The sequence below is a fragment of the Phocoena phocoena genome, chromosome 1, assembly GCF_963924675.1.
Source record: "Phocoena phocoena chromosome 1, mPhoPho1.1, whole genome shotgun sequence".
NCBI lineage: Eukaryota > Metazoa > Chordata > Mammalia > Artiodactyla > Phocoenidae > Phocoena > Phocoena phocoena.
Window position 1 is genome coordinate 28,492,598 of NC_089219.1, and position 19,831 is coordinate 28,512,428.

The 19,831-nt window shown below is 42.4% G+C and overlaps 1 protein-coding gene across 2 annotated transcripts in view; it reads right to left on the reverse strand.

Annotated features, from left to right (window-relative positions):
* Positions 1-6,594: 6,594 nt before the first annotated feature.
* The window catches only part of PSMB2 (proteasome 20S subunit beta 2), a 36,993-nt gene continuing 23,756 nt past the window's right edge, over positions 6,595-19,831 (reverse strand). Inside the window, exons 4-6 of one of the 2 annotated variants that reach the window (XM_065882300.1) lie at positions 10,733-10,895; positions 9,164-9,213; positions 6,595-6,830 (exon numbers count right to left, since the gene is read on the reverse strand). In XM_065882300.1, coding sequence (XP_065738372.1) covers positions 6,723-6,830; positions 9,164-9,213; positions 10,733-10,895 — 321 coding nt within the window. In that variant the 3' untranslated portion in view covers positions 6,595-6,722. The remainder of the gene's footprint in view (positions 6,831-9,163; positions 9,214-10,732; positions 10,896-19,831) is intronic. The other variant, XM_065882308.1, reaches the window with a different exon arrangement.

Sequence of the window (19,831 nt, forward strand, 5' to 3'; positions counted from 1 at the left end):
AAAGCCTGGTTCTTGGGGCCAGCGCTGCCCATTAGGGTGATGGGTGCTCCTAGAGGCCAAGGCCTTGCTGTTTTTACTAACAGCAGGAGAGGAATCAACAAACCAGGTGCTACTGAGGAGTTGGTGCCCTTCATCCCAGAATCTCCCACCCCCAGAAAAGGGGTGCTGGCAGGAGGCCCCAGTGGGCTCTTTGGACCCCTGCCACTCTTGTAAAGAAGTGGGCAGGAGGGGCCCTCAAGGAACAGAGAAGATAAACACAAATTGGATAACTTGAATCCAGGCTGCATTTCAGTCCTGTTGCTGTGTCCTATTTATTTATGTTGTAATTTAAAGTTTTAAAATGTTCAGTGCAACTTATTTATCCCAATGAGTTGAGGACTCTTGTTTCAATGTCTTCTGCTTATGCACCAAGATGTCCAGCTGGACCAGGATGGAGAGGGTGTTTTTGCTCGCAAAGGGCTGTTGGTGGGCCAGGAGGGAATAAAGATGTCAGGGACCCCAAGGTTGTTGCTGGGATTTTGTATTTGCTGTTGTTTCTCTTGACCCTGCAGTCAATGTACCTCCCCAACTCTCAGATTGCTTTCTCATTCTCTTAATAAAACCTTTTCATTGGATATGAAGCTCTCCCTGTCCTTCTTCAGCCCAAGGTCACGGGGGAGAGGCAGGGCCTGGGAATTGGGGGTGGGGAGGTGGAGTGGGAGGGGGACTATAAGGAGGAAACCTCGGAAGGGGCTGTGGGCACCTCTGGGTGAGGGGGTACAGATGGTGGGTCTATCTGGCTTGTCAGTGTGGCTGCTATTTGTGTGTGTGTGTGTGTGTGTGTGTGTGTGTGTGTGTGTGTATAGTGAATCCTGGGGGGGCTGTATGTGTATTATTGTGACTTACTGGGCCGTGTGTGTGAATGTGTCAGTCCAGCTATTAGGTCTATGTGATGTGTTAACATGACCGTTGGTGGTGGGTCTGTATGTGTGTCAATATGAATGCTGATGATGATTACGTGTGTCTATCTGGCTCATTCAAATCCAGCTCTTCTGTCTCCTTGAGGATTTCATTCTTGAGGCCACTTTTCTTTCCTGCACCTTTATTCTCTCCCTCTCTACTGAATCATCTATACTAAATCGTTCCCCAAAGGACACATATTCTATGATCTCTTACCTTACAAAACATAAATCCTTTCTCCATTTACTTCTTTTGCAGTTGGAGAGTTTTTAAAAGATCGCTACACCCCTACCTCCATTTCCTCACCCACCCCCAATTCACTCCTCAACCAATTTAATCTGTCTTCTATCCCTACCAGCCTATGGAAATCCACTCAGCAAGGTCCTCAATGGCCACATGTCAAACCCAAAGGCCCTTTTTCTGGACTTAGCAGCATTTGACATGGCTGACCACTTGCTCTTCTCTGAAATTCTCTCTTCTATTTATGTCCAAAATGGAGTACTTGGGCATCCCTGGTGGCGCAGTGGTTGAGAGTTCGCCTGCCGATGCAGGGGACACGGGTTCGTGCCGCGGAAGATCCCACATGCCGCGGAGCGGCTGGGCCCGTGAGCCATGGCCACTGAGCCTGCGTTCTGCAACAGGAGAGGCCACAACAGTGAGAGGCCTGCGTACAGCAAAAAAAAAAAAAAGGAGTACTTGACTCAAGTACTCAAATCTTGACCTCACCACCTTCCTGACCCAGTTGCTCAAGCCAGAAATCAGGGAGTCATATTTGATTCTTTCCCTACACCCAATCCATTAGAAAGTCCACATCCTTTTCCTTCTATCTCCTGTGCTACCACCCTAGTCCTCGAGACTATTACAATAGTCTTCCAACTGGTCCCTCTGTTTTCACTGGTACACCTTCATACTAAAGCCCTGCAACAATCAAAACTTTGCCTACTTCCTCAACCATATCTTAAACTATTCTCTTCATCACTCACTTTGCTCTAGCCACACTGGTTTCCTTCCTGTTCCTCAAATTACCACTTTTATGCCTCGGCCACTGCACTTACCGTTCTCTTTGCCTGGAATTCTCTTCCCTCAATCCTTTGTAGGTGTGCTGCCAGAGACAGATGGTCAGGTGTTTTGCAGAAATGAAAGGTCCGGGCGTCATCTCCCAGGGGAAAGGTCCAAAGATGTGATTTCTTCTCCCAAGAAGTTTCCCTGCCTCAGCCCACACATATGAAAGGAGGACTGGAGTAAAGGCTGAAAGTATGTTCTGCTTTAACGAAAGCCCTGGGCCTGCAAGAGACATTCTACTACTAAAATTATTTTACACTATGGGAAGTTGAAGGGATTAAATGAGGTAAGACATATGGCACTTAAACTATTTCAGCACCCTCTTCCATCTCTTAAGGGTTCCTTGTCAGCCTCCCTAACCTCTTCACTAGTCAGAGCTAAGCTTCCCTACCCTGAGGCAAAACAGGTGCTCTCTTCTCCAACCTATCCCCTCTCACCTCAAGCCTGGGAAGGAATAAATTGTTTTCAGTGTATTAATCACCTGAAAGCAGATGGGAACCAATCGGGAGACCATTCTGAGCAGTGTTTGGCCAGAAGTGTTAAAGCATCAGTGCATTCCCAGTGTTTTTCAAACATGAAATTGATTTAGGACATAGCTGGCATTAAAAAAAACAAAATCTGGTAGAAGAAAACAGATTAGAAAATATCAGAGTGCACTACATCACGACTCAATCACACTTATATACACACCTGTAAGAAAAGTTCCAGGAAGCAATGCTTACCCTTCTTACAGTAGGTATATATATATACAGGCGTGAAGTAAAAAATGTATGCTGGGCTTCCCTCGTGACGCAGTGGTTGAGAGTCCGCCTGCCGATGCAGGGGACACGGGTTCGAGCCCTGGTCTGGGAAGATCCCACATGCCACGGAGCAACTGGGCCCGTGAGCCACAATTACTGAGCCTGCGCGTCTGGAGTCCGTGCTCCGCGACAAGAGAGGCCGCGATAGTGAGAGGCCCGCGCACCGCGATGAAGAGTGGCCCCTGCTTGCCACAACTAGAGAAAGCCCTCGCACAGAAACGAAGACCCAACACAGCCATAAATAAATAAATTAAATTAATTTAAAAAAAATTCTGTTTCTTCCTGGACTGTATCATACTTTCTAATTAAATACTTAACATATGTGTTATTTGCATATTGCCTGTTCCCCACATGACTCCATGAAGGCTGGGTCCATGACTGTGTGGTTGATCACAGTATATCCAGAGACTTGTATAAAAAAAAAAAAAAAAAAATGTATGCTGAGGCCATATCAATTCAGTTATGAGGTACAGAAGAGGAAAAGGAAATTGGGGACCTGGGTTGGTAAAGGATTATGAAATGTTTAGCATGTCAAACCAAAAAGGTAGGCTTTATTCTATAAGCAATGGAAAACCATCAAAAAAGTTTTAAGTGAGGAGAGGAATGGACGATCCAATTTTTCGAGTACAGAGAAAAAACTGGAGAGGGAGGAGATTAAAAGTAGAGAGAGCTTCCCTGGTGGCGCAGTGGTTGAGAGTCCGCCTGCCAATGCAGGGGACACGGGTTCGTGCCCCAGTCCAGAAAGATCCCACATGCCGCGGAGCGACTAGGCCCACGAGCCATGGCCGCTGAGACTGTGCATCCAGAGCCTGTGCTCTGCAGCGGGAGAGGCCACAACAGTGAGAGGCCCGCGTACCGCAAAAAAAAAAAAAAAAAGTAGAAGTTAGGAAGCTGTTAAAATAGTCCAAGAGGGACTTCCCTTGTGGCGCAGTGGTTAAGAACCCGCCTGCCAATGCAGGGCACACAGGTTCGAGCCCTTATCTGGGAAGATCCCACGTGCCACAGAGCAACTAAGCCCGTGCGCCACAACTACTGAGCCTGCACTCTAGAGCCGGCAAGCCACAACTACTGAGCCTGTGTGCCTAGAGCCCGTGCTCCACAACAAGAGAAGCCACCACAATGACAGGCCCGCACACCGCAATAAAGAGTAGCCCCTGCTTGACACAACTAGAGAAAGCCTGCGCGCAGCAACAAAGACCCAATGCAGCCATAAATAAATAAATAAATGGGGGGAAAAAAAATCCAAGGGAGTTCCCTGGTGGCTTAGTGGTTAGGATTCCAGGCTTTCACTGCCATGGCCTGGGTTCAATCCCTGGTCGGGGAATTGAGATAATGGAGATGGAGATTTTCATTAAAAGATTTAGGAAGGTAAAGCAAGCATACTCCAACAAAAATTAATAATAATAAAAAAAGATTTAGGAAGTAAAACTGCCAGAACTTGGTGACTATGTGAAGGTTGGAGATAAAGAAGGCATCAAAAATAATGCCCAGCTAAATGCAATATGGTATCCTGGATCATATCCTAGAACAGAGAAAGGACGTTAGTGGAAAAATCAGTGAAATCTGAATGAAGGCTGGAGTTTAGTTAATATCAATACTAATGTGCCAACCAACGTTGGCTTCTTAGTTTTTACAAATGTTAACATCAGGGGAAACTAGGTGAGGGGTATAAGGAAACTCTGTGTTATCTTTGCAACTTTTCTGCAAAACCAAATTTATTCCAAAATAAGCTTATCAAAGATAAATGATGCCTAGGTTTCTGGCTTGGGCACTTGGGAGCTGGGGGCTGATGGTAAGGCTTAGATTTAGACATGCTGAGTTTGATGTCCCTATGACTAGAGGGTGAGATACCTAGAATTAAGTGTATCTTGAGCTCAGAAAAGAGATCTGGATTGGAGAAAACAGACTGGAAGTCAGGGTGGGCTGGTGGGCTTGCCTATGAGACTGCCCTGGGGACACTTATATTCAAAGGCAGAGAACAATCTCATTCCTCGTGAGGCTTGGCTGCAGAATAACAAGTTTATCAATAATTATGTACTTATTGAGCACTTACCACATACCAGGCCCTGTTCCAAATGCTTTATATTTGCACATGCAATCCTCGTACAATTTTAACCATTCTACAGATGGGAAAACCATGAAGCAGGACTGCTCGTGCCCTAGTAGTGGCACTCAACTGGGGCAAGCCTAAGAATCACCTGTGGAGTTTTAAAATAGATGCCTTGGAAAGAGATTCAGGAATCTAGCCCAAAGCCCATACCTATGCATACTGATGGTGGTGTTTGATGATAAACCAGCTGTGGTCATGTGAATCATCTCTTTTGCCCATTTAGTCAATGATTAGCTTGTCATTGGTAAATGATTAGCATTTACCATTGGTGTATTAAAAAGTGTATGACGTTCAATTTGATATTAATCCAATACTGTTAATACAAATGTGCTGATCTATATGGAGTATCTTAGAGAGATGGTATATTTCGCCTCAGATAAACCCAAAACCTATTGTATGTGGTATTACGAGTAGCACAGAATGGAATAAAGTAGGGCTTACCTTAGTTTAAGACCAAATGGTGCTCACAGTATGGTTCCCAGACCAGCAGCATCAGCATCAATTGGAAATATTAGAAATGTAAAATCTCAGGCCACACCCTAAACTACAGGAGTAGGACCCAGCAAGCTGTGTTTGTAAGGAAGCTGGGATGCATGCTAAAGTTTGAGGACCACTGCTCCAAAAAAGCTTCAATCTGGTGGTTCTCTATCATCACCTAAGATTAGAAGCTTTAAAAAAATATTCCTAGTTTAGGCCCCAAACCTGTTTGTTAGAATCCGGGAGTGAATGCAGCCTAATCATGTAGACTAAAAAAGAAAACTCCCCAGGTGACTCATACATACACCTGGTTAAGAACCACTGTTTTAGTGGCACCAATCAAAAAATATCTACATTACTCATTTCCAAAAAGCTAGGTTAGGAAGTAAAACAGATACCTGGTTAACCACTTACAGTACACCAATTTCATGGAATATTATCCAACTGTCAACAACAATAAGGTAGTTATTTAGGTACTGATATAAAAACAATCTCCAACACAGTGTTAAATGAAAAAAAGCAATATGCAGAACATTTAAAAATATTTTTTAAAAGGGACGTGGGCATGCACATATTTTATACAAGAACAGCATATCTCTTAAAGGTTAGATAAGAAATTAGTAGCTGAAGTTTCCCCTGGGAAGGGAAGAAGGTGATTAAATTATAGGGATGGGAGAAACATTTTTACTGTGTGTTTTTGTACTGTTTACATTTTTTTTTAATGGCCCAATAACAATTTTTTTTGGGGGGGGGAGGGTTCTTCTAGATGTTTTACAGTTTTACTTTTTATTTATGTTTCTTTCTTTCTTTTTTTTTTTTAATTGGGGTATAGTTGTTTTACAATGTTGTGTTAGTTTCTACTGTACAGCAAAGTGAAGTAGAGTTCTCTGTGCTATCCACCTGGTTTTTATTAGTTACTTATTTTATACATATTAGTGTATATATGTCAATCTATAGGTACATATATTACTTATTCAAATTAATTAAGTTAAAAATGTTTAAGCTTAGGGGCAATAAAGAACCACTGCTTTAGAGGGAATGAAACATTAGCAAGCAAGCTGTCAGCTGCTAAAGGGCAATCAGAGCATTAATGAAGGGAAAGGGGCAGGAGGAAAGACAGTCCTGGCAAAAAGTCCAATGCAGGCAATCCTCCCTCCACTTCCTTCCTGAGGTGATGTTAGGTAAACTGAGACTCAACCCAGAGCACTCAATTTATCCATAGTCAGCTTTATTCTGAAATAACCATCTATGGAGAGCACACATCAAAAGAGTAGAAAAAAATAAAGGAGCCCATCAAAAAAAGTTCCCTGGCAAGTGGGAGGGAGGGCATGACGTTAGGAGCCCTGTTTAGGGAAGGAAATGTTGTCCAGGTCGTGGATGCCATTCTTGTCAATGATTCGAACACTGAAGGCTGGCAGATTCAGAATGAAGCGTTTCTGGAGCTGCAGAGAAACATGAAGGAAATCAGTCAACAAGTTTTTATTGAGAACTAACTGTGGTCCAGGCTCTGTTCTAGGCACTGGGCATATAAGCAGATAATAATCTCTGCTTTTGTGCCGCTGGTATCCTATTGGAGGCAGTTGGTACTAGGACACTGAGGAAAGCCCAAACGGCAGGTGGAGGCTGACTGGAAGGTAGTGAGCAAGAGCTGAGGGCTTGACTCTGGTCAGTCAGCTGATGAAGAATGAGACAATCTAATGCTCTATTCCTCACAATTTGCCACTAATTAGCCTGGTAAACAGACTTCTCTTTTAAAGTGTCTCAAGGTAACAAGCCAACCAAGGAGCGACTGCCCTAGGAATAAGCTTTGGACCAAAGCCATGTACTCCTAGGTCCCAACAGTTTGCTCCAGTCACCCGCCCACATTATAAGGACCAGATGTGTATGTGTTTGTGTGTATAGCTGGGGAGTGGTGGGAAGGATGGCCTCAGAACTACTCTTGGAACAACTCCTGCTTCTGTCTCCTCCAATACAAGCTAACCTGTCATTAAAGAAACACCTCTGGGCTTTCATGAGACTCTCTGCTTGAGAGGCTATTCCAAAGGAGCTCTGGTCTATGTGCATAAAACCAGACGGCCCCCATTAACCTGGCTGGAGATTATTGAGAAACACAGCTGGAGGAAATCTTTGCTTCTGTGGGTGACTCTTCCTGGACACCTCACTTAATCTCTAGATAGAAGGCACAAAGCTCCATGTGCTCCCTTAGGGGCATATCCTGGACATGTACACCTCTCCAGGCCTAAGCCCTCTCTCTCTTGATGTTTCCCATCTCCTTTACAGATGAGGACTGGACAGCAAGAACCATTTCCATTTCTACCGTCCTCTCTGGCTGATGACTCCTGTGTCCAGACACCAGCTCCAAGATCAAGAAAAGGTGACAATAAGGAAATGTGGGTTTATAAAATAATCATATTTAGGATCCTTGAGGAATAAAGTCTCAAAGAATTCAATAGTCCAGTGGCTTCTTCCTGGCAGCCCCTTGCAACACTTGCGGCTGCTGGACTAATACGGCCTCGTGGCTGAATGGTTAATAAGAAAAGCACATGAGTTTATTCTCAGCTTCTGCTTTGGAAAGGGGATTTACAAACAAGAGGAAAAAGGGGCACTATGGACTGAAAATGACAGGCTTGTGTAAGAGGCAAACTGACATTACTGTCCAATGCTACCACCTGCTCTCAACCTCCTACTCTCTTCTCACTAGACCATGAATTCAAGTTCATCCTTAGGCTACAAGAACAGTAAAAGAATTAAAAAGCCTACAGGAGCTGCTTTCTTTTCCTCCTCATCTTCCATTCATACCCCAGAGCCTTAGACTCCTAGGAGTAGTATTGGAATGGGCAGGGCCTGTGTTCCTGGCCTCATAAACTAAGGGCTGCTCGCCCCTACTGCCCAAAGCCTCTTAGTTACCTTCTATGGCCTCCTGAATTCCCAGCAGAGGCTTTCCCTCCCAAACTTATGTACTATTAAGGGAACAGACTTTTTTTGGGGGGGGTGCTGCATTTGGTCTTCGTTGCTGTATGCAGGCTCTCTCTAGTTGCAGCGAGTGGGGGCTACTCTTCGTTGAAGAGCAGGGGCTCTAGGCACAAGGACTTCAGTAGTTGTGGCTCGCGGGCTCAGCAGTTGTGGCTCACGGGCTCTACAGTGCAGGCTCAGTAGTTGTGGCACACGGACTTAGTTGCTCCACAGCATGTGGGATCTTCCCAGACCAGGGATCAAACCCGTGTCCCCTGAGTTGGCAGGCGGATTCTTAACCACTGCACCACCAGGGAAGTCCCCAAGGGAGCAGACTTTATGACAACTCCGGGTAGCACAAAAATAGAGCAGGTATAAAATCTAGCACAATAGTTCTTAAAGTATGGCTCCAGTTACCACCTGCAGCAAAATCATTTGGGACTGCTGGTTAAAATATTCTCAAGATCTACACCAGGACCACTGAATCAGAATTGGGTGGAGAGTGTGAATCTGCCTTTTTTAAGAAACAAGCTCCCCAGATGATTCTTATACATGCTAAATTTTGAGAACCACTAGTCTGGATGAACCAAAAAGAAAATTAATTAAATTATAAAATTGACATTGATGAGAAGGTGACCCATGAGTGAAAAAATAAGCTTGTTATGTACCAAACTCTACCCCTGGTAGCAACTTCACATCTGGTTAGTGGATATTTATTATACCTTCTGGCAAGGATCAGAAAAAATGCAACTGAGGAACGGGAACAATATTGGCAAACAGAGAGACAAAACATTCCTTTCAGGATCCCATGGGAGCTACTCACCTCCTCCAGACATTTCCTAAGAAGCTCCACTGCCTTCTCACGTGAGATAGCTGAAAGAGAACACAGAGGCCAGGCACTCAAGGTGCTGACATTAAGTCCAACGCTCTGCTGCAACTTTTGACTAAGTTTCACACGTTTCCAGGTCAGCATATGCCACACAAATGCCACACAACAGAAAAGGCAAAAAAACAACAAAAAAGCCTAGCCTTCTGGCTTTCAACAAACTTATTCCATATGCAGTTGAGGGTGCCCCACACCCAATGCTCAGGCAGCCACAAGCCATTGCAAATTGATTTGCTACAGAGAAGGGAGAGCATGACGGAATTCTGCCTCCCATGGCCAGGGCTTGCCTCTAGAGAAGTCCAGCGGCCTGCCTCTTCGTTATAGCCCATCCCCCAACTCCCAACGCCCCCAGCCCCCCTTTAGACCAGGGCTTAAATCAGCTCCATCTGCCCTAGCCAGCTGCAAATCAGGGAAAGGGAGGCCAGGGCCAGTGTTTTAGCCTCACTTTGCCAGCTGGGCCTCAGCTTAACAATGGAATGAGAATTCATAGGATGGGGCTGAGTCTCTCATAAAATAGGAGCCAAAGGAACTGTCCACAGGCATGGCAAACTGGGATGACATATTATGCAGTTAGGCTTCAGGGGTGGTTGGTGGTTATTTTGGTGGGCAAATCAGCTGTATTACTGACAGACGCCAAATCAAGAAGCAGTCACTAGGAGGCCAGGCTAATTCTTTTTAGGATGTGGCCTGGAGCTCTGGCATGGCTGAGGTTGAGTGAGAGGGCAGCACCAAAAAAGGAATGAACAAGCCAGATTCTTACTATACTGACAGGGATGAATGGAATGTAAGGAGAAAACTGGTTATCTGTGCTACATCTATAGCTTGTAAAAGCTGAGAATCCCAACTGCCTACTGCTCACAGTGGCTGAAGTTGAGGTTAGGATTGGGGTCAGAAAATAGAACTTAACACAAAAGCATCCCAGTGTCTGGAGGTTTGCCAAGCTGATGGTTCATGGACAAGTAGAGAGCCAGCCTTTTCTTGTAGGAGAGGGTAGCCATTAGGTGATAAGAACCAAGGGAACAGCTCAGGCTATGGCCCTAGAAAGCTTTGATATTTAAGAAAAGAAACCCTCAGTTGTCAAGCTGGAGACCTGTTCATCACCACAAGCTCAAAACAAACATTCAAACCACTTGGTTTACTTGCTCATTCTTTACACCTGAGAAGCTAATGAGCACCTAACTAGGGCAAAATGAGTGAAAAAACTGAACTTATGTAACTGAAGAATTATAGTTTTACTCCAACTCCCCTTTAAAACAAAACAAAACCCAGCTCTGGGCATATGCAATACCTCGTTTTATCTGGCAGAAGAGGGAGTTCGATCAGCTTTTCCATAACCCTAATGACCTACAGGAGAAAGCTTCCAGAGGGTACCTGCATGTACTTCTTAGGATCCATCCTCTTTTCAAGCCCTGGCCACCCAACTCCAGGGGGTTGTGCACAAAACCAGGAAACAGCTGAGGACAGGGCTCTGCTACTGCTCCCTACACTTAGAGAGCTGAAACTTACTTGGTGTGTAATACCGGTCCAGGATACTGAGAGTCAGGAAGGCACCATAGCCGTGGGCTGCAAAAGGGGCTTTTGCCAAGGCTGCCAGGTAGTCCATGTAGTAGAGCGCTGGACCCTCATGCTCATCATAGCCAGCCAGGAGGAGGTTGACGTGATATGGGGTCTGCAAAGGAAAGACACTGCAAAGTGATGGTCAAAGCAATAACACCAACACCTCTCCTCATGGAAATAGGAACGTTCCAACTCTTGATAAATAAGAAAATAGCAGCAGCTGAGTAAATCATGATGAAAGTAAAGATTTAGACAAATCTAAAGGACCCAGAGTGTGGTCAGAGGTAAAGGGAGGTCAGCTTGTTTTCTCTGAACAGAAGAGTATTTGGAGCACTTTAAGGTATGTGAAAAAGCTGCTTCTTAAAGCCCATGGACCAAAACCTGTTACAAAAGCATTTCAAAGGCAAAGCACGGGTGTTCTTGTATTGTTCCTAATAGCTGAAACCAACACACACAACTCTGAGAGTGTCAGGCCACAGGCTAAAGAAAGCTGCAGCTCCAACCACATCATCCAAAAGAAGAAGGCTCAGTCTGGACAACTGGACCAAAATCTCAAATGGTAAACTGGAAGGAAAGGGAACCCTCCAACATTGTTGGTGGGAACGTAAACTGGTGCAGCCACTATGGAAAACAATACGGAAGTTGCTTTAAAAACTAAAAACAGAGCTACCATATGATCCAGCTATTCCACACCCGGGTATATGTCCAGAAAAGACAAAACTCTAATTCAATACACGCACCCCAATGTTCATAGCAGCACTATTTACAATAGCCAAGTCATGGAAACAACCCAAGTACCCATCAAGAGATGACTGGCTTAAGAAGATGTGGTACAGGGCTTCCCTGGTGGCGCAGTGGTTGAGAGTCCGCCTGCCGATGCAGGGGACACGGGTTCGTGCCACGGTCTGGGAAGATCCCACATGCCGTGGAGTGGCTGGGCCTGTGAGCCATGGCCGCTGAGCCTGCGCGTCCGGAGCCTGTGCTCCGCAACGGCAGAGGCCACAACAGTGAGAGGCCCACATACTGCAAAAAAAAAAGAAGATGTGGTACATATATACAATGGACTATTACTCAGCCATAAAAAAGACTGAATTATTGCCATTTGCAGCAACATGGATGGACCTAGATAATACTTAGTGAAGTAAGTCAGAGAAAGATAAATATTATATGATATCACTTATATGTGGAATTTAAAAAATAATACAAGTGAATCTATATACAAAACAGAAACTAACTCACAGACATAGAAAATAAACTTACGGTTACCAAAGGGGAAAGGAAGCGGGGGTATACATTAGGAGTATGGAATGAACAAACTACTACACATAAAATAGATAAGCAACAAGGATTTACTGTATAGCATAGGGAACTATATTCAAAATCTTGTAATAACCTATATTGGAAAATAATCTGAAAAAAATAGTATATATAAAACTGAATCTTTTTTTTTTTTTTTTTTTTGCGGTACGCAGGCCTCTCACTGTTGTGGCCTCTCCCGTTGCGGAGCACAGGCTCCGGATGCGCAGGCTCAGCGGCCATGGCTCACGGGCCCAGCCGCTCCGTGGCATGTGGGATCTTCCCAGACCAGGGCACAAACCTGTGTCCCCTGCCTCGGCAGGCGGACTCTCAACCACTGCGCCACCAGGGAAGCCCAAAACTGAATCATTCTGCTGTATACCTGGAACTAACATAATATTGTGTATCAACTATAAAAAAAGAAAAGATTTTTTAAAAAAAGAAAAAAAGAAACAAGTCTTGCAGTAGGGAAGGGTAGAAAGTCTCAAATATTTAAGTCAAATCACTAAACTTTCTTTTTGGCTGTGTCACACATCTTGCAGGATCTTAGTTCCCTGACCAGGGATCGAACCCACGCCCCAGGTGGTGAAAGCTCAAAGTCCTAACCACTGGACGGCCAGGGAATTTCCAAATCATTAAACTTTTAATGCAGACAGTAATAATGGAAGTTCATAAATACAAAGAAATGTGGTAACTCTAGAAGAACTGTAGATTTAGGTGAAATGCTAATATTTTTCTAATATAATAAGGCTCTGCTAAGGTAACTAAGAAGTAATTTTTATCAGTGAGATAAATAAACAGTACTTATAATAACCTATTTATAGGTATCCTTTCTTTGTATTACCTGCAAGTCTAAAAATGCAAGTTTCTACAGAGAACCTTAACTATGTCTGCCTTGCTCTTCATCTCCAAATGGATGATTCTTTTTCTATACCAGGTGGGCCATTTACCATGGCCTGTCTATGCTGCCAGGCATCAGCAGTGAGACTCCCATGTAAAATGTCTTCCTTTTTCTGTGCAAAGTGTGTTTTCCCTCTTGCATTTGGCACAGTGGCTAGTGAGCAGGCCTTGCCCATGGTTATATGTCCCTCCCTAAACTTATACATTCGATTAAATGCACATTAAATGAAATCAAATACATTTATGCATCCTATTACGGGGCATAAAGTAATAACAGCTAATGGTCTTAAAAGTGATGCTTTGTATTCTTTGAACACTGATTAACATGGGCACTTGGCAGCCTGAAGAAACATTCTAACTCATGTTAGAAGAACACATGAAAATATCATGTACTTACTTGGAATTCCAAGCCAGCTGTGCTAAGTAATACTTCCCTTAGACTACAGAGTAGCCCTAACCTGCAAACAAGTTTCTGCCTTGGGGATAAGATGCTGAATAGTCTCAGGGGTTAAGAATTGACCAGCAATAGTCAAGTCTTTAGAGAAAATAATCTGCCTATCACATTTCCCAGTAAGTAGCGTGCTATACTTTGCCAGGCTCTGGAATTCTCTGCCACATTCTGTGACTACATTCTTAGTAAGTCTGACCTTAGGCAAGACACTTAACCCCTATAAGCATATGTTTCCTTATGTGTAAAACTGAGTTAATTAATCCTTCCCCTTTCTGTCTTCTATGAAATATGGTGAGAAAAAAATAATAGAGGTGAGGCATCCCAAACTCTGGAAGAAAAAAATGCTACCTGAATTCTTAGTATATTAGCTATACCCCAGTCTCCTTTTGACATCTTACCACTTTAAACAACAACAAAAAAGTCTAAATTACCTAAAAATAAAAAACATATATATATTTTTAAACTGTGAGAATAGTAATGCAAAGTCAGGCAGACAAAGAATACTGTAGTGTTCCTATAGTTAAAATTCGAATAGCAAAACAGAGAGAGAAATATACAGCAAGGAGATTCTAACTGGTTTCCTTCCCCAAGAGGTTTAATAATATAGTTTCTTACCTATCACAAAGTAGGTTCATCTTTTTGCTATGAGGATAACTCTACTCTTCTCCATTCACTGGAGAATACTCCTTTTACGGCTAACCAAAACAATTTTATCAAGTTGCAATGGTATATTAAGGATCCACCCAGATAACTAGAGACCTAACCAGCAGAACCCTCATATGCTGTCTCCAGTGAGGCTCTTGCCCACACTTCAACTGTATTTAAAACAGTTAATGTGATCTTTAAAAGCCACCACCAAAAAATTTTTACATGAAGATGTCAACGGAATTTCAGAAGCAAACTGTATTGCTTAACTGGTCTATATAATATCATTTATTTATGCTTAAGCATCTGACACACACACACATCAAAGCTGGTATTCAGAAGCTATAACACGTGGTACAGAAGATAACTCATAAATTATTCTGTGACTTCGAATCACCAACTTTTGCGTGTGTGAGATGCTTAAGCACAGATAAATGGTGTTATTTAGACTAATTAAATCAATACATCTGTGCAACAACTTGCAGTTTCTGAAATTCTTTTGACAATGCTCCATCAAAGATCTCTGGCTCACACTATTTTTTTTCTTTTAATTTCAAATAAAGTCTTGTATACTGCCACTCTCTTACTCCTCTAAGAATCATGACATTCAAAGTGACAAAGCCACAGTGATGGGTCTCTTGACTGTTACATTTCCTCATATTCTTGATGCAACAGTGTTTTCCTGGAATAAGACAAATTCCAAGCCATTCGATTTTGTGAAACTCTTACAGCATATACATGTGTGACTGTGGTGTGTTTAGGAAAACATATAGTATGTGTAAGACACAATCCACCTATTCAAATATTTATACCAATTATAAACTCCATGAAGGCAGGATTGTGTCTGGCTTGTTCAATGATGTATAAGCATATAGTATATGTTCAGTAAATATTTGCTGAGTGAATAATAATCATACCAGAAGGCATTATATATGTTTTTGTTTTGGTTTTTTTTGTGGTACACAGGCCTCTCACTGTTGTGGCCTCTCCTGTTGCGGAGCACAGGCTCCGGACACGCAGGCTCAGCAGCCATGGCTCACAGGCCCAGCCGCTCCGTGGCATGTGGGATCTTCCCGGACTGGGGCACGTACCCGCGTCCCCTGCATCGGCAGGCAAACTCTCAACCACTGCGCCACCAGGGAAGCCCTATATATGTTTTAATACGTATATGGCTAATGCCTAGTATCACAAGAAGGAAGATTAAGAAAATCACTAAACAAATGTCAGAAAGTGATAGGTCCTACTTCTGAGAACTGGTTGAAGTTTAAGTTGACTGCCAGTATCCTATGATTGCACATAATATTGCTGCTTTTTTCTAGGCTCCTAGGTCCTTCTCTTTCTACTTTTCTTTAGACATAGGTTGCTAAGTAAGTAAAAAAATTATGCTACAGGCATTTAGAATTAAATGAAGAGAACGGTAGCTTAAATAGCTCAGGAAGAAACAGCTGGACTACATTACAGTTAGACCCGAGTTTGAAATCCAGCTCTATTACCAGACGTGTAGCTTTAGAAAAGTTAGTAACCTAACCTCTCTGAAAATGTTTTCATTGAAAACATGGGATAATACCTACTACAAAAAGGCTGCACTGAAGACTCAAAGAGATAATGCATATAAACAAGCATAGTACCCAAAACATAATAAAGCCTCAGTAAATGCTAAAGTAATTACTAGGAAACACAATCACCTATGAAGTTCACAGTGTCCATGAAATAAACAGGGTAAGCACTCAAGAGAAGCCCATCCACTCCTAGCACTGAGATATAAGATAAATTCCTCATATAGTCAAATATACCCCAAATAGCCAAAACAATCTTGAAAAAGGAGAACAGAGCTGGAGGAATCATGCACCCTGACTTCAGACTATACTACAAAGCTACAGTAATCAAAACAGTATGGTACTGGCACAAGAACAGACACACAGATTAACAGAACAGAATAGAAAGCCCAGAAATAAACCCATGCACTAAAAGTCAATTAATCTATGACAAAGGAGGCACAATGGAGAAAAGACAGCCTCTTCAAAAAGTGGTGCTGGGGAAACTGGACAGCTACATGTAAAAGAATGAAATTAGAATATTCTCTAACGCCATATACAAAAATAAACTCAAAATGGATTACAGACCTAAATGTAAGACTGGATACTACAAAACTCATAGAAGAAAATACAGGCAGGACACTCTGACATAAATTGCAGCAATATCTTTTTGGATCCGTCTCCTAGAATAATGGAAACAAAAATTAAAATAAACAAATGGGACCTAAACTTAAAAGCTTTTGCACAGCAAAGGAAAACATATACAAAATGAAAAGATAGCCTATGGAATGGGAAAAAGAAGATGCTACCAATAAGGGATTAATTTCCAAAATATACAAACAGCTCATACAACTCAACAAAAAATGGGCAGAAGACCTAAAGAGACATTTCTTCAAAGACATACTGATGGGGACTTCCCTGGTGGCATGGTGGTTAAGAATCCACCAGCCAATGCAAGGGACATGAGTTCGAGCCCTGGTCCGGGAAGATCCCACATGCCACGGAGCAACTAAGCCTGTGTGCCACAACTATTGAGCCCGCGTGCCACAACTACTGAAGCCTGTGTGCCTAGAGCCCGTGTTCTGCAACAAGGGAAGCCACCGCAATGAGAAGCCCGCGCACCACAATGAAAAGTAGCCCCCACTCACTGCAACTAAAGAAAGCCGGCATGCAGCAACAAAGACCCAACGCAGCCAAAAATAAATAAATAAATAAAATTTTTTAAAATTGTTTTTTTTTTTTTTTTTTTTTTTTTTTTTTTTGCGGTATGCGGGCCTCTCACTGTTGTGGCCTCTCCCGTTGTGGAGCACAGGCTCCGGATGCACAGACTCAGCGGCCGTGGCTCACGGGCCCAGCCACTCCGCGGCATGTGGGATCTTCCCAGACCAGGGCACGAACCCGTGTCCCCTGCATCGGCAGGCGGACTTTCAACCACTGTGCCACCAGGGAAGCCCAAAAATTGGCCATTATTATTATTATATATATTTTTAAAAAAGACACACTGATGGCCAAAAAGCACATGAAAAGATGCTCAACACTGCTAATTATTAGAGAAATGCAAATCAAAACTACAATGAGGTACCACCTCACACCCATCAGAATGGCCATTATTTTAAAATCTACAAATAATAAATGCTGGAGAGGGTGTGAAGAAAAGGGAACCCTCCTACACTGTTGGTGGGAACGTAAATTGGTGCAGTTACGGAGAACAGTATGGAGGTTCCTTAAAAAACTAAAAATAGAGTTGCCATATGATCCGGCAATCCCACTCTTGGGCATATATTCAAAGAAAACTCTGACTTGAAAAGATACATGACCCCAATGTTCACAGCAGGACTATTTACAATAGCCAAGATATGGAAGCAACCTAAATGTCTATCAACAGATGAATGGATAAAGAAGATGTGGGCTGTGTGTGTGTGTGTGTGTGTGTGTGTATATATATGGATGGATGGACCCAGAGATTATCACACTAAGTGAAGTCAGTCAGACAGAAAAAGACAAGTATCATATGCTATCACATATATGTGGAATCTAAAAAAATGATACAAATGAACTTATTTACAAAACAGAAACAGACTCAGACGTAGAAAACAAGCTTACGGTTACCACAAGGGAAGGGGGGCATATATTTGGAATTTGGGATTAATGGATACAGATATATAAGGATCTACTGTATAGCACAGGAAACTACATTCAGTATCTTTTAATAACCTATAATGGAAAAGAATCTGAAAAAGAATATATATATATATATATATATATCTGAATCACTTTGCTGTACACCTGAAACATTATAAATCAACTATATGTCAATATTTTTTTTAATTTTTAAAGGAAAATAAATAAAATTTTAAAGGAAAATAAACAAACACCTCATATACATCTTCCTAAAGGGATATGGTGGGAATTTTATAAAAAGTGCCCAGCACACTGCCTGACACATGGTAGAAATATATGACAGTTTCCTTCTCTCTCCTTCCTGGACTCTTGGAAGGAGCCCTAAGGTGAAGGTATTCATTGTCACAAACATTCATAAGCACTGACACTTCGAGCATATCTACTTCACAGTACACCCACCCTAACCTATCTTGAAATTGACACAGGCACAGAGACATTTTCCTGGAAGCCTGAAAAAACAAAAACAACAAATCCTACATCCAGATTTGGAGAGCAAATTACCACTTATTAAGTACCTTCATACTATTTCCACCCTTACAGATATGTCCATCCTGAGTGCTAAGCCTCACTTTCTAGCTCCTTTTTCATCAATTCCCTTCTTTCCCATGATCAGTACAACATGAGAATTTGCCAATTAACCTGAAGGAATGCGAACACTAATCAATCATGATAACATTGCCAGGAATCCTGTATCTTTTACAAAGTAATCCTTATCCTGTGCGTGATATAATCTGTCTTTGGTTGTCTCCACTATTCTAATTATTTAGATAGTAAGTCTAAGTAATAAAGCAAAGTTATGAGGTCCCCAAGAGGAGGAACAGTATCTATACATAACTCTGAACTAACCTAAACATCCAAGTGACCAATAAATGAATTTAAACATTTAGCTTAGACACTCTCTGTCCAATGGCCATGAGGATCACCATCAATGGTTTGCAGTACAAATGCCAACGTTCTTAGTTTTAAAGTTGTATCTAACTGACATACAAAGAAAAAAATTTAAATGATCCATCCTGGGAACTCAAAATGAACTTTAGTTTCTAAAATAAAATACCACCAAAATTTTGCCTCTTTTTACAAGTAGAGAAAGAAGAAAAGAAAAAAACCTAGATAAATTGGTATCTCTTCCTCCCTTAAAAAAATACATGAGGTAAGCTTATTTTTAAAATGAAGAGCTTTAAGTCATTTTGAGATTTCCTCATCTATACAACAGGGATAATAAGAGTATCCATCATTACGGGGTTATGGCAAGGTTTAAATAAATAAATGTAAACTGCTCAATGAAATGCCTGTTCCATAGTAATAGCACCATCATCACCACCACCACCCCCATCATTTTTAGGATCTGACAGCATTATTAACAGATCTGATTAGATAATAATAAGATCAAGAAGATGCACCAGGGAATTCCCTGGCGGTCCAGTGGTTAGGACTCCAAGCTTTCACTGTCAAGGGACTGGGTTCGGGTTCAATCCCTGGTCGGGGAACTAAGATCCCACAAGCCGCAAGGCGAGGCTCAAAAAAAACGAAGAAGAAGGAGATGTACTAACTACCACAGAGTGCCAATAAATTATCCACCTTTTTTTGGTTGCTAAAAGGAATACAATTTAAGCCAGGGGAATTAGCCAATAAGCATATCTCTTATGTCCCTCTCCCTGGGATTGAAATGGACTTCCTAAGTACCCCTGAGCCCTGCAGAACTGAGTTCAGTTTCACTTTGTACATCTGAGCTCAATTTCCTTGTACATTTGGGAGTGGGGGGTGTACATGGCACACACATGCAAACTTTCCTTCAGTTTGATGGAGCATTTCCTTCCCTCTAACTCTTGTGCATACAACTCCTTGTATATTCTCTCTCTCATGAAAAAGAAACACTGTAGTGATTAAGAAGAGTGTGAAATTCCATAAATTTTACAGCTCAAGAGAACAGTTGTGATAAATACACTGAAACAACAAAATCAGTGAAGAGAGTCTGGGCGGTGACAAGCAGCGGTGTGACATCTGGCGGAAGCCAAAGTCACAGCAAGGGGGAGAGAGGTG